This window comes from Echinops telfairi, unplaced genomic scaffold (genome assembly GCF_000313985.2).
Source record: "Echinops telfairi isolate 266 unplaced genomic scaffold, ASM31398v2 ScPeMD7_7424;HRSCAF=8462, whole genome shotgun sequence".
Classification (NCBI taxonomy): Eukaryota; Metazoa; Chordata; class Mammalia; order Afrosoricida; family Tenrecidae; genus Echinops; species Echinops telfairi.
In genome coordinates this window covers 11,015,722-11,028,529 of record NW_022111324.1, presented here as the reverse complement: position 1 = coordinate 11,028,529, position 12,808 = coordinate 11,015,722, and the positions used below count along the sequence as shown (strand labels likewise).

General features: G+C 42.5%; 1 protein-coding gene across 5 annotated transcripts in view; it reads right to left on the bottom strand.

Annotated features, from left to right (window-relative positions):
* The window catches only part of PRRX1 (paired related homeobox 1), a 97,260-nt gene that overhangs the window by 18,392 nt on the left and 66,060 nt on the right, over positions 1–12,808 (bottom strand). For 3 of the 5 annotated variants that reach the window (XM_045298166.1, XM_004706737.2, XM_004706738.2), the window contains exons 2-3: positions 8,964–9,139; positions 2,964–3,145 (exon numbers count right to left, since the gene is read on the bottom strand). In XM_045298166.1, the coding sequence (XP_045154101.1) occupies positions 2,964–3,145; positions 8,964–9,139 (358 nt within the window). Of the gene's footprint in view, positions 1–1,206; positions 1,253–2,963; positions 3,146–8,963; positions 9,140–12,808 lie in introns of all 5 variants that reach the window. The other 2 variants (XM_045298165.1, XM_045298164.1) reach the window with 2 other exon arrangements.

The window sequence follows — 12,808 nt, the reverse complement described above, 5'->3', positions numbered from 1 at the left end:
GGTAGTTTAGGCCACTCCCCAGCCTTGGATTCTGACAATATGCAAACAGTTGCTTTGGGGCCTTGGTTTTCTTCTTCCTTCTTCTGGGGGAGAGCTTTGGTGGCAGGAAATTATCCTGTCTGGCAGGGCAGCCTGCTCAGTGTCCCTGTGTCACAAGACCCAGCCACATCAGTTGCCCCAATGTGCTGCCCACAACCCCCAGAATGTGGACCCTGGCTGACAGCATGCTTCTCTGATCTGAGAACAGACCCTGAATCAAAAAGGGAAGTTCAGAGAGTTTTCCAACTTTATACATGGGGTTTACTACTTCCAATGTAATGCAATGGTGTGTGGACCTGGGACCTAATACGCTGGGCAGCAACAGGTGTCCTAGGCATTGATCCGAATTCTGCTGTCTGAAGACTTAAGCACTTAGTCAAGTGCTTCCTCTTCTTTGGAATTGGAGTAAGAACAGTGCTACCATAGAGCAGTAAGTCCCAGGAATAACCAAGAGAAAACCCTTGCCCTGAATGTCATATGTGAGATAACTAACTTGACATTAAAGTACCAACAGGAATAGCAAGGTACTGTTCTGTAACACAAGCGGTCTAACATTTACTTTGTTCCTTGCCACTTGTTTTTTTTCATGTTTCCTTAATAGGCATATTGCCTACCAAGCTCTCGTATATGGATGAAATGATCATGTACTTTGCTGTTGGACATCATAGAAAAATCCCAAAGAAACTATGTTTAGTAATTACCCAAAATACAAAGACTTCAGTGAAAATTGGGTCAAACACGTTATTATGAGATTAAATTACTGCTTTACACCACCACTTCTCTATTTGCAACTGGAGATTAATTTATTCTTCATACACAATAGGAACAATCCGATTCTATAATATTGCTTTCACTACTTTTTACAAACTGTACCTATGAGACAAGCTAAATACGTACATCTTGAAATAAGTAAGAAGTACTAAGTTTACATGAATTGAAGCAAAATGATCAGAATACACATTACTATGTACACTAAGACTACACCTATGAAAATACTGAACTCTACTGGGAAAAAAATGAACAAACTAATTATGTCAGGATGGTAGAATTATGGGTGATTTCAAAAATGATCTAGTATTTCTATATTATCAGTTAAAATAGAGTATCTCCCCAAAGGACACATGGTCATGTTAGTTCCAGTTAGATGCTTATACACAGAGTACATACGTAGGATGCATGCACTGGGGCTTGAACTTCTGCTGAATCCTGTAATCTAATATAATCATCATTTAGGAAGATTTCATATTTTCAAACATGCAGCATTCTGCCCTTGACCTCGCACCAGAAAGGACCAAATGATTGGTATCTGGAGTGTTTATTGCTTCTGCTGAAGTTTCTAATTAAGACCGAGGCAGGAAGAGGAGCAATACTTCCTGGTTACAACCGAATTCAAACCAGAGATCTTAAAACATGCGATCTGGAGCCACACCCATCTCCCAAGCCATCGAGTCCAAGATCGACTACTAAGATTTATAAGTGAAACAAAGCACCCTCACAATATGAAGGGACATGGGATTTCAGAATGCAGTTCAAAATGTGTTCAGAGCAAACATCTATGAGAAAGGAAAGCAAGTTTGAAGTCATACGCACCAGTGTGTCTCATCTCTAAAAATCAACAAGGTATACCATGGCTGAGAGCAACGAGGGCTCAGAATAACATTTTTCTACTTTTGGAAATACTATATACTAAAACCAAGATAATACTGGCTAGTTTCACATGTGAGGATGCAAAATAAGTTTCCAAATGCATTTACAGTGTTTCTTTCAAAGGCCTGGTTGGAACTGAAAGCAGGTTCAGGTCACCACTTTGGTTTTGCAATTGTGTTCTTTCAAAGCATGAGCTCAGCTGCAGCTGGGAGAGAATCTATAATTAGTCTACATCACTCCTTAAACCGCTAATTAACCTTAATGTTGAAAAGGTAGGTCAAAGCACACTAAATAAAATTTTAAATACTTATTCCTTCTCCAAAATCAGCCAGAGAGGATCTTCAGCCTTGATCTTCTTTCTAAGAGAACGGGGATCCTGCTTCATCGAAAGGTACCCTAGGCTAATGTGTTGGGCACTTGTGGTCGGCTGCCCTCTATCTTCCTCCCCGTATTGTCTGAACATCATAAGATATGAGAGAGAAAGCCCTTGTGAGACTGAAATTCTATTGTTATTTTTTCCTTTGAAATATATTTTTTCCTTTGTAATGTAGGAGTTTTGTGTAAGCTTTACAGTCTTTTTATGTTAAAAAACAAACCCATACATACAAATTGACCTCCGAAGAAAACTTAAGTAGATAAGAAGCATCGGTGAAACAGGAAGGCATTTTGAAGCATAAGATGTCCCCACCTTCTAACAAATAACGCCCTGAAAGGGACCTGAAGTAACTTGGTTTCTTCCTTTGGCTTTTACTATTGCTCTTTCTTTTACCTTTTCCTTATTTTTATTTCCTTCTCCTCTCCCTCTCCTTTGATCATTCCCTCCTCAATTATCAGAAATCAATTTTGCACTGAAGACTGCCCTTGAGTCTCATACTTAAGGCCTCACATGGTAAGCCTCCACTTAAGCATCATGGAAACCATTCTATCTTACATTTAGCTATAGGACCACATTTTGTTCCACAATAGATGCAAGCGGGATATGGGTGCAGCTTAATGATATTTTCTTTTAGATTATTTCTCATCTTTGAAACCTTTGCAAGAGTTCCCGAGTCCAAGAGGAGACTGTTGGTGGCCTGCCCCTCTCTCTTCTGCCCCAAACCCTGCTCCTGGGGCAACTAGTAATCTCCTGCGAAAATCTGGGGATGTCAGCAAGTTGAATGTCTCTGGAGAGGTTAACCCAGTAAGAAATGTCAGCCGACTGCACAGGCAGCCTGGAGCACAACCCAGGCTGAGGAACATACGGACGTAGTGCAAGGGAGAGTGGGCCAGTCATTCACCTGTACGGAGAGGCTGTCCCCCAGGAGAGATAATCCGTGGGTCTCGGAGCAGGACGAGGTACGATGGGCTGCTCCACAGCAGTCACGTCCCCTGAGTAGGATTTTAGGAGGGAAGCATTTTTATTGGCCAGCATGGCTCTCTCGTTCCTGCGGAATTTCGCTCTTCGGTTCTGAAACCACACCTAGAAGGTTGTAGGGAAGAGAGAAGGCCATGCAGGGGGAGAGGAAAGAAAAGGGTTCCGTGAAAACAGCTCTGGTTTGTCTTACGATAAAAGACCTTCCCACGGACAACATCAAATGTCGAATGAATTTTCCTTAAAACAACAGAAATAGATCATAACCCCTCCCGAGGTAAGTCACGTTATAGAGCTATTAAGGTTTCAGACTGCTTAACAGTATCATGTGGTATTTCTGGTAACCAAGTCTCCTGAGCTAAGATCTCTGAATGATCAGAAACAAAACACACTCACTGTCATTGAGTCAATTCTGGCTCCTAGCAACCCCCTGGGACAGGGTAGAGTTGCTCCTGTGGGCTTCTGCAACTGTAAATCTATATAGGAGCAGAAAGCCTCCCACAGAACTGGCTGGTGATTTCGAACTGCTGACCGTGTGGCTAACAGCCCAATGTGTTACCATTACACCACCAAGGCTCTTTGATTGAGCAAAGTGAAATAAAAATATGAGGGGTTTGTAAACGATTGTAATCAAGAAAAAGAGAATTTTTTCTGGTTGTACTTTGGCCACAGATACAACACCATTTCTAAAAGATTTCCCCCCCAAATATTCTCCAAAATGTCAAAATTTAACATGCTCCTTCAACATAGGAATTATTAAATATTTAAAGTAAATTCTGGATCCCCCCAAAGATGACCCTGAGACAAGGCTTTAAGAAGCAAATGGTTTCTTTTGGAGGATCAAGGCACATCAGCAGGGGAGAGGAGAGGTCACCCAGAGAAAAAATAGCAGCCACTAAAGGGTGCAGTATTCTGAGTTGATGATGTGGTGCAAAAGAGCCCAGTGATGTCGTAGGTGAAGTGATGGTGGTTTAAACTAGCGGCTGCTCCACAGGAAAAAAATGATGCCATCTGTTCTCAAAAAGATTTAGAGTCTCAGCAACCCCAGGGAGAATCTCTATAGGGTCACTATGAGTTGGAATGAACTCAATGGTCATGGGGTTAGGTGGTACAAATGATTATTGACTTCAGCTGCTAACTGAAAGGTTGGACATTCTAGTCCACCCAGAGGTGATTTAGAAGAATCGTCCATATCTGAAAAATCAGCCATTGAAACCCTATGGGGCACAGTGCTATTCTGATAAACATGGGGTCACCAGGCATCAAAGCTGACTTGATGGCAACTGCCTGGTCTTTTGTTTTGTTTTTAATTAAGCCAACTACTAGAGCTCAATTCAACATGGACTCGTAGACTAATGCACAACACATACTTTAGAATTATCCCACCTGAGGTTTAAACTAAGCAAAACTCATTGCCATGAGGGGATGTCAACTCTCGGTGACCCTTAAGACTGGGTAGGACTGCCCCTGTGAATTCCCAAGGCTGTATCTTTTATGTAGAAAGTCTCATCTTTCTCATGTGGAGTGGGCTGATGGTTTCAAACTGCTGACCTTGGGGATCACAGCCCAACTCGTAACCACTATGCCAAGGAGCTGGTTATTTGTACACTAGCTCCGAATAATCGTTGCTATTAATATTCCAGCACTTCCAGCATGCTGAACACAGCAGGGTGGTGTCCTGCAGGGAGCTTGGGGCAGGGAAGTGCAGACACTAGAGATTGCGAATTGACCGGGAACCATTGAACTCTGTAGGGATTCAGTGATACAACACTGACAGCCTTTGCTTTTTAGACAAGCAAACAAAGGTGCCATGAGAAGAAGGAACCTGTGGTCGATCACTCAAATAAATGCCTGCGATTATTAACTCAAGGATATGCAGCTCAAGATCATGTCATCGGTTCTGACTACAATGGATTTTTTTCATTTATTTATTCATTCGAGAAATATTTTTGCCGTATCTGCTGTTCTCTAGTCCCAGTGCTGAATGCCGGGAATGCAGAATGGCGAAAGGCCCTTCTCTGTTCTCTCGTTCTCACACATTGTTAGCTTGATGTACAATAATTTTCTTTTATGAAAAAAGAGACACTATTGGTGAAACATAAGCAACTTATGAAAATAAAGAAAAGTGAAAGCAATTACACTGAAAGAAAATTACACAAGCCAAATTGCTGTGAAGTCAATTTCAACTCACAGTGAACTGAACAGGACTGAACAAACTGTTTATGTGGTTTCTAAACTGAACATCTTTGGGGGAGTAAATTGTCTCATCTCTCTCCCATTGAGTACCTAGTGGATTTGAACAACTGACCGTTCAGTGTAGCAGTTGAGTGCTTAGCCACTGCACCACCAAGCTCCCACTACTAAAATGAAAACAGTGGTAGAATATATATGATGGGTATCTGGATGCAGGGTCACATCGTGAAAATCAGCTAACCAAAAAATAAATTGAAAATCTAAAAATCAACACACAAAATGGTAATAAATCAAGAGCATTAGAATAATGTACATTCTAAATAAAATAACAAGATATTGTATCCCAACATGGTGAACTTTTAAAAAATTCTTATTAGCTAAGTGCTCAGATACAGAAAGTAGAAGCATGTATTACTTACTGAGCAGTAATTTCTAAAGATGTATAAAGTTACCTTTAAAACATTCATAATAATATAAACTTTTTTTACTCCACATACTATACAGTAACACATTAGAAGAGTTAACCTCTGAATCTTAGGATTTATGGGTGAAATTTGTATTCTCTGCCTTTAAGCAGCTCACAATCTATTACAGGAAGGAAAGCCTGTCAATGTGACAAACTGTGGGACAAGTGTCACAGGTGCATTTACAGAGACCGATGGCAGGTCTGGGAGAAGGAAATCCTACGGTGTGGAGGAGGCAGCTGCACAGTGTAGGGGGCATCCCCATACAAAATGATGTGACGTGACCAGTGAATACCCCCATAGAGTTATGCCACAGAAAGGCCTGGGTGGAAAATCAGTGAAATCAGGACGTCTCTTTCATGGCTTCCCAAACTCCTGGCTCTTCTGCTTAACGTGGCCTTTCCATAGCTATCGTTGTTAGTTACTATGCGTTGGCTTCAAGTAGACCCTAAGTAAAACAGAACCGAACATTGCCAGTTTGATGCCATCTCTAGGATTATTGGTATGCTTGAGTACATTGCTGTGGTCATGGTTTATTTTGATGCCTTCTAACCTAGGAGAGTCACTTCCAGCTCTATATTGGACAAGAGTCTATTGTGATCAATAGGATTTTCATTGGTTGATTTTCAGAAGTAGATCACCAGGCCTTTCTTCCTAGTTTGCCTCGGTCTGGAAGTTCCACCAACACCTGTCCACCATGGATGACCCTGCCAGTATTTGAAATGCTAGTCATATCGTTTTCAGCATCATAGACCCAGGCAAGCCACTACAGTATGACACAATGAAGAGCCACTATAGTATGACACAATGAAGACAAGTGGAGGACATTGCTGTCAGAGTTCTCATTTCAAAGGCAACCATAATAACATTAGTATAAGCGAAGAAGTCCAGAGCCAGAAGAAATTGGTTTAGAACTGGAAGCAGTAAGATTTGATAGAGGAGGGCGACAGTGAAGTTACTGTCCTACTCCCTCCCGGAGTGAAAAGTCCTGTCGTTGTCTGGGGGGTGGGGGGATGGGGGGTAGGGAGGGGCTCGATCTTGCAGATTGCAGCCAATGGGCAACCACTATGCCAAGAGGACGTCCATTAGAGCATAGTTGGCTGGGAACAGAAGAACATAAAATCATTTTGGTATATATTTGCCTGTTACTGTAATGATGGCAAAATCGTCCGCTAACCACCACTTGGTCCCTCATACTATTTTCTTTCTAATTTCAGGCATTAGTAAGCCTATTTTGTCCTTCTTAAAAATTCAAATTTCAGAAGGGTTCTTCTGGGTACTTCCGGATCCTCACTCTAAAATTATTCTTTATACCACAGCAGGCCAAACTATTGTTTTAAAAACGACCTAGCTGACTGAAGAGATCAAAGAGATCATGGCTGGAGAACCATGTAAGTAAAGAGTGCAGGCAAGCAAATATCACCTCTTTACTTTAGAGAGCGGCATGCGGAGAGCAGCGTTGAGTCTTTCTCCTGTGGACAACTTTCTCTTGAGTCCTGAGGGATTGTGAGCAAGTAATGTGTGCACCTCCATCCACACTCTCTCTAACCCAGCCTCTGGTGACCCACAGGACTCCGACACCTTTCCCTTTTTGTTACTGATAACTTCCTGTTTGTGCCTTGGGGAGTGCCTTTGCATGCACTCTCTGTCTCCTCATGAGGCAGAAAACACTTGTAGACATTCTCTCGGGCTTCCTCTTCAACTCAACACGATTATGTCACACTTCCCTCTGTCAGATGGTGGGAACACAGTTCCAAACCTCAAGACCCTTCGGTTTAACTAAAGTCTCCGTTAGTCAAGAAGGTGATCATTTTCAGAGAGAGTCTTCAAAGTCAAACTAAACAAAGATATACAAACAGTAATTTCTTTAGGAAGACAAGACAGATTTAGTCCACTCCGCTCATCAAAACAGCAACTGACCACTGGCAACATGGAAGACAGTGAAATCTCTGTAATCTGAGGTTTTCAACGGAGATGAGAGAGCACTCGTTAGAAAAGCATTTAGCCAAGGGACTCAACGTTTATTGCAGTGGTCAAGAACATGAGCTCTGCCTCGGCATCAAATTCTAGTGTGGTCACTTCCATGCTGTGAGACTTTAGCAAAATACTTTAACCTCTCGGTGTCACACACAATATCCTCAATTGCAAGATGAAGAGTAGCAGTCACTTCACCTAATTGTTGTGTTGAAGAGACTAGTTATGTAAAGAACTTACAACACAAATTATTAAATAAGGGTTTGAGCCTTACTTATTATTATGTTACATTAATATCACTATTATTTTTACTATATACAGATAGTATTATTTCCCACCAGCACTCGGCTGCTTGTTGTACTCTGGTGGTTAGTGTATTTATTACTGTGATGCTGGAAGTTAAGCCTCCAGATTTTCCCATCCCAGCAATGTCACTCAGAGTGGACAGGGTTCTGAGAAGACTAGTCAGAAAGGTCTGGTGATCTAGTTCCAAAAATGAGCCAGTGGAAATCTCAGGGAACACAACCCAGTGTTGTCCAATACAGTAATGAAAGGGAAGTCCCCCGGTCGAAGGCACTACCCATAGGCACAACAGTGACCTCCAGCATGCCAAGGACCAGGAATATGCTGTCAGGCATGGACCCAGAGCCCACTCAATGGCGACTAACAGCAATACTGTTGTCTAAATGCTTGACTTACACCTGATGTGTCCATAGCCTCAGTGTTAAAAAAAAAAAAAATTCTCTCCACGCCATTTGACCTGCTCTTATCCTTCTTCACTTTACAGAGACATTGTAAGGATAAAGGAAATCATCGCCAGGTATTTGTTCTTAATGCGTTTTCTAAGTGCAGGGTCTTTAATGCACTTGTGTCTCTCTCTCCCAGTGTCCATCACCATGTGTAATAAGTGTCGGGAAGGCCTGCCCAGTCACAGAGACTGGAGGAAATACTGGGGTGGGGGACAGAGAGTTATGTTCTTTGGCTCAAATTAAAAACTGAGGCTGCAAAGTCAAGAGCTCAGCGAGATCCCTGGTACCATTAACCTGGAGGAGTAGAAAACAATGGGGAGTGCGAAGAACTCTAGCAAGAGAACTCCATCCTGCTTAGAAGCACTCCATTTTTGTTTTAAATACGAGACTGCTCAAAGCCATTGGATTCTGTCCTCGTGATGTCCAAATTTAGCCCTTTGAGTACCCAGCCTCTACTGAAACCCCAAATTGGGTTTCTAGGCAGTTTTCAAGGATGTGCCTCTGAAGAGGAAGATGCGCTGCCAGCACCCACGCAGCATGAGTTACCTGCACTCTGGCCTCAGTGAGGTTCACCCTGCGGGCCAGGTCTTCTCGCACAAAAGCATCAGGATAGTGTGTCCTCTCGAAGACACGCTCCAAAGCCTGAAGCTGGCTGCTGTTGAAGGTGGTCCTGTTCCTCCTCTGCTTTCTCTTCTTCTTCTCCTCTGAGTTCAGCTGATCATCTGGGATAGAAGAAACTGATGATAAGGAACCAAAATCATTTTGACATTTCTTTACTATTTATCTACAGTAAGACATCGCTTCATTTGCTCATGCCCATGTCACAGGATCACGGCCAAATCCCACTTTCCGTGTGCCAGTGTGGGAATTTGTACTTGAGAATTCAGGTGTCAAGAACTCCAAGAAGATCTGAGGCTTTCTTTTTGGCTTCTGATTTGGGGGGCAAAGCTGACCTATGCGAGGGACATGTCATGCATTCACCTTCAATCCTGTTATGTCAAAGTGGGTTACAGGGAAACTTCAGTCTGAACTTCTCCAGAAATGGTACAACAGTAGAATGCTTTGTACCTTATTTTCCCTAAGCAATACAGATCCATTCCTTTGGCATCATAATTTAAGTAGAACAATTGTCATCTGGTTCCTTCTCACTTGACATATACACATGGATACAAATTCAGGAGGATAGTGGCAAATCTAGTTGCAAACCAAATTAGAAGAGTTTCTGTCTTACCAGTAATTCCTAACTGCATTCATGGAAGGCTCCGTGTGATTGATAAGGGGTGTTTCAGGGGTCTCAGCCTTTTCTCAAGCTAAAGATTCCTTCTGTGAGATCCCAAGAACAGGGAGTCATACTGAAATGCTTTAAGGCACTTTCACTCAAAGAGCCTTAAGATTTTTGGTTTTGCCCAGCAAGATTCGTCCTGGTTTTTCTTGGAATTCCTTGGAAGCTTAGCACGCAGCTTGCCCATGGCAGTTGGGTGTGGACTACTCCAGTCCTGTCTCTTCCCATTTCATCCCCATCAGGTGTGATATATTGTAAAGCTGAGCACTCCAGCTGTCACCCTGAGGCCCAAGCCACTGCAGAACCTATTGGGCATTTACAGATTTACAGCTCAGAGCTGCCAAGGTCAATGTCATATGCTCCCTCTGGTGAACTGAATTTCTATTTCTAATAGGTTCAGTCCAGAGAAAAAAATTAAAAAGGAAAGCTTGGTCACTTGTTCCCATTTTATAGAGAAGAGTTCTCAACCCTTTATTGCTAATATATAAGGTTTCTAATGCACTCAGAGTATAAACTCTCAACACAAATACTCAACAAAACGGTGCCTATAAATCATGCTGTCTTACCTGAGCTATAATATGATTCTTGGAACACATTAAGGGCATATTGTAGATTTTGGTGTGGATTCAAAGTGCAAGGAAATAGAGGAGCTCCTAACCAAGGTATTTCAATGAGGGATGATGGAGACCTCTAAGTCTTGCTGCCTTGTTAAACAAGAACCTTTCTTCCTAAATGCTGCCTCACCACGATGCCCTTGGAGCTTAGAATGGAGTCTGCACGTTTCCCATGATATTGAAAGCACTGAGGCATATAGTACATGCTGGCTGAATTTGTTTCAGGGAAAACACGCTCTTAGAAAACTGCATTTGTACAGGGAATCCAGGGCGGATGAGCCCTATAGGACCAGTGGTGTGAGTGGCAAAATAGGGAGGGTAAAGGGAGAATGGGTAGGAAAGAGGGAACCGATTACAAGGAACTGTGTGCGACCTCCTCCCTGGGGGACAGACAACCGAAAGGTGGGTGAAGGGAGACGTCGGACAGGGCAAGATATGACAAAATACCCATTTATAAACTATCAAGGGCTCATGAGGGAGGGGGGAGCGGGGAGGGAGGGGAAAAATGAGGACCTAATGTCGGGGGTTTGAGTGGAGAGAAAATGTTTTGAGAAATGATGTACAAATGCGCTTTACACAATTGATGTGTGTATGGATTGGGATGACAGTTGTATAAGCCCCTAATAAAATGTTAAAAAAAATTATATGTTGGCAGAAAAAAAATGCTATTACCTGTATTATAAAAAAATAAGCTAAGAATAAACTCCTTCATATTTCTAAAAAAAAGAAAACTGCATTTGTAGAAAAAAATCCTATGATCTCAACCAAATATCTCCATTCACGAAACTGCTGACAGCCTTTCTATTTGCTTATTGGGAGAGCTGAATTTGACCTTCTTCTCCTTTCCACATTTGTGTTATCTTACGTAGAAACTTGCTTTGGTGACCCATTTGCAGGACTCTCAGTAAGAATGCCAGATCAATAATCTCTTGAGAAAAGAGGCAATTCAATCATAATGATTTCTGGTTATCTGTCAAGGCTTATTAGCAAAAGAACAAACCAATCTATCTTGGAAGAAGTGAAGTACAGCAAGAATGCTCCTTAGAGGCAAGGATGGCAAGACCTCATCTCATGTGCTTTGAAAATGTTGTCAGGAGAGACTAGTCCCTGGCGAAGAACATCATGTTGATCCAGTAGTCGGGGAGCAGTGAGACAGAAGAAGACCGTCAATGAGATGGCTTGACACAGAGGCTGCAACAACGGACTCAAGCAAGGATGGCACGGCACTGGGAAGTGTTTGCTTCTGTTGTGCATGGGGCCCCTATGATTTGGGACCAGCCCAATGATATCTAACGACAATAACACCATCAAGGTTTGGAATATCCCAGTCAACATCACTGATTACAAGGGGTACCCACTCAAAAAAAGAATTTTTTTTAAGCTATGGATTTTTTTTTTTAACAAAACAACCTTATCACCTTCAAGGTACACTCCATTACCCATAAAACAGTTGTCAAATCTGTGATTCTATTCTTGGAAACAGTTTTCAAGCCCATCGGTTTGATGGCTGATAGTACCTCCATCGTTTTTTTCTTCACCTCTTCTACATCATCAAATCGCTGTCCTTTCATGGTCAGTGAGGTCAAATGAGTAAGGTGTGTGGGGCAAGAGAGGTGTGCTCTCTTTTGCCAAAAACTGGCGCACTGAGTTGGCTGCGTGAGCAGGTGCATTGCTGTGGTGGCAAAACCAGGACCCCATCTACCACAAATCAGGCTTTTTATGTCACAAACTTTTTTTTTTTAATTATTTTATTGGGGGCTCATACAATTCTTATCACAATCTATACATGCATCCATTGTATCAAGCACATATGTACATTTGTTGCCCTCATCATTCTCAAAACATTTGCCTTCTACTTTAGCCCTTAATATCAGTTGCTCATTTTCCCACTCCCTTCCCACTCCCCCCTCCCTCATGAACCCTTCATAATTCATAAATTATTATAGTTTTGTCATAAGTTACACTGTCCAATGTCTCCCTCTGCCCTCTTCTCTTCTGTTCATCCTCCAGGGAGGAGGCAATACTTAGCTTCTTGTAATCGGTTCCCCCTTTCTACTCCACATTCCCTTCACGCTCCAGGCATCGCCCCTCTCACCAGTGGTACTGAAGGAGTCATCTATCCTGGATTCCCTGTTTCCAGTTGCTATCTGTACCAGTGTACATCCTCTGGTCTAGCCAGATTTGTAAGGTAGAATTGGGATCAAGATAGTGGGGCGGGTCGGGGGGAAGCATTTAAGAACTAGAGGAAAGTTATATGTTTCATCGTTGCTACCCTGCACCCTGATTGGCTCCACTCCTCCCCACAACCCTTCAGTAAGGGGGTGTTCAGTCGCCTACCGATGGACTCTGAATCTCCACTCTGCACTCACCCACCTTTACAATGATATGATTTTTTGTTCTTTGATGCTTGATGCCTGATCCCTTCGACAGCTTGTGGTCACACAGGCTGGTGTGTTTCTTCCATGTGGGCTTTGTTGCTTCTGAGCTAGTTGGCC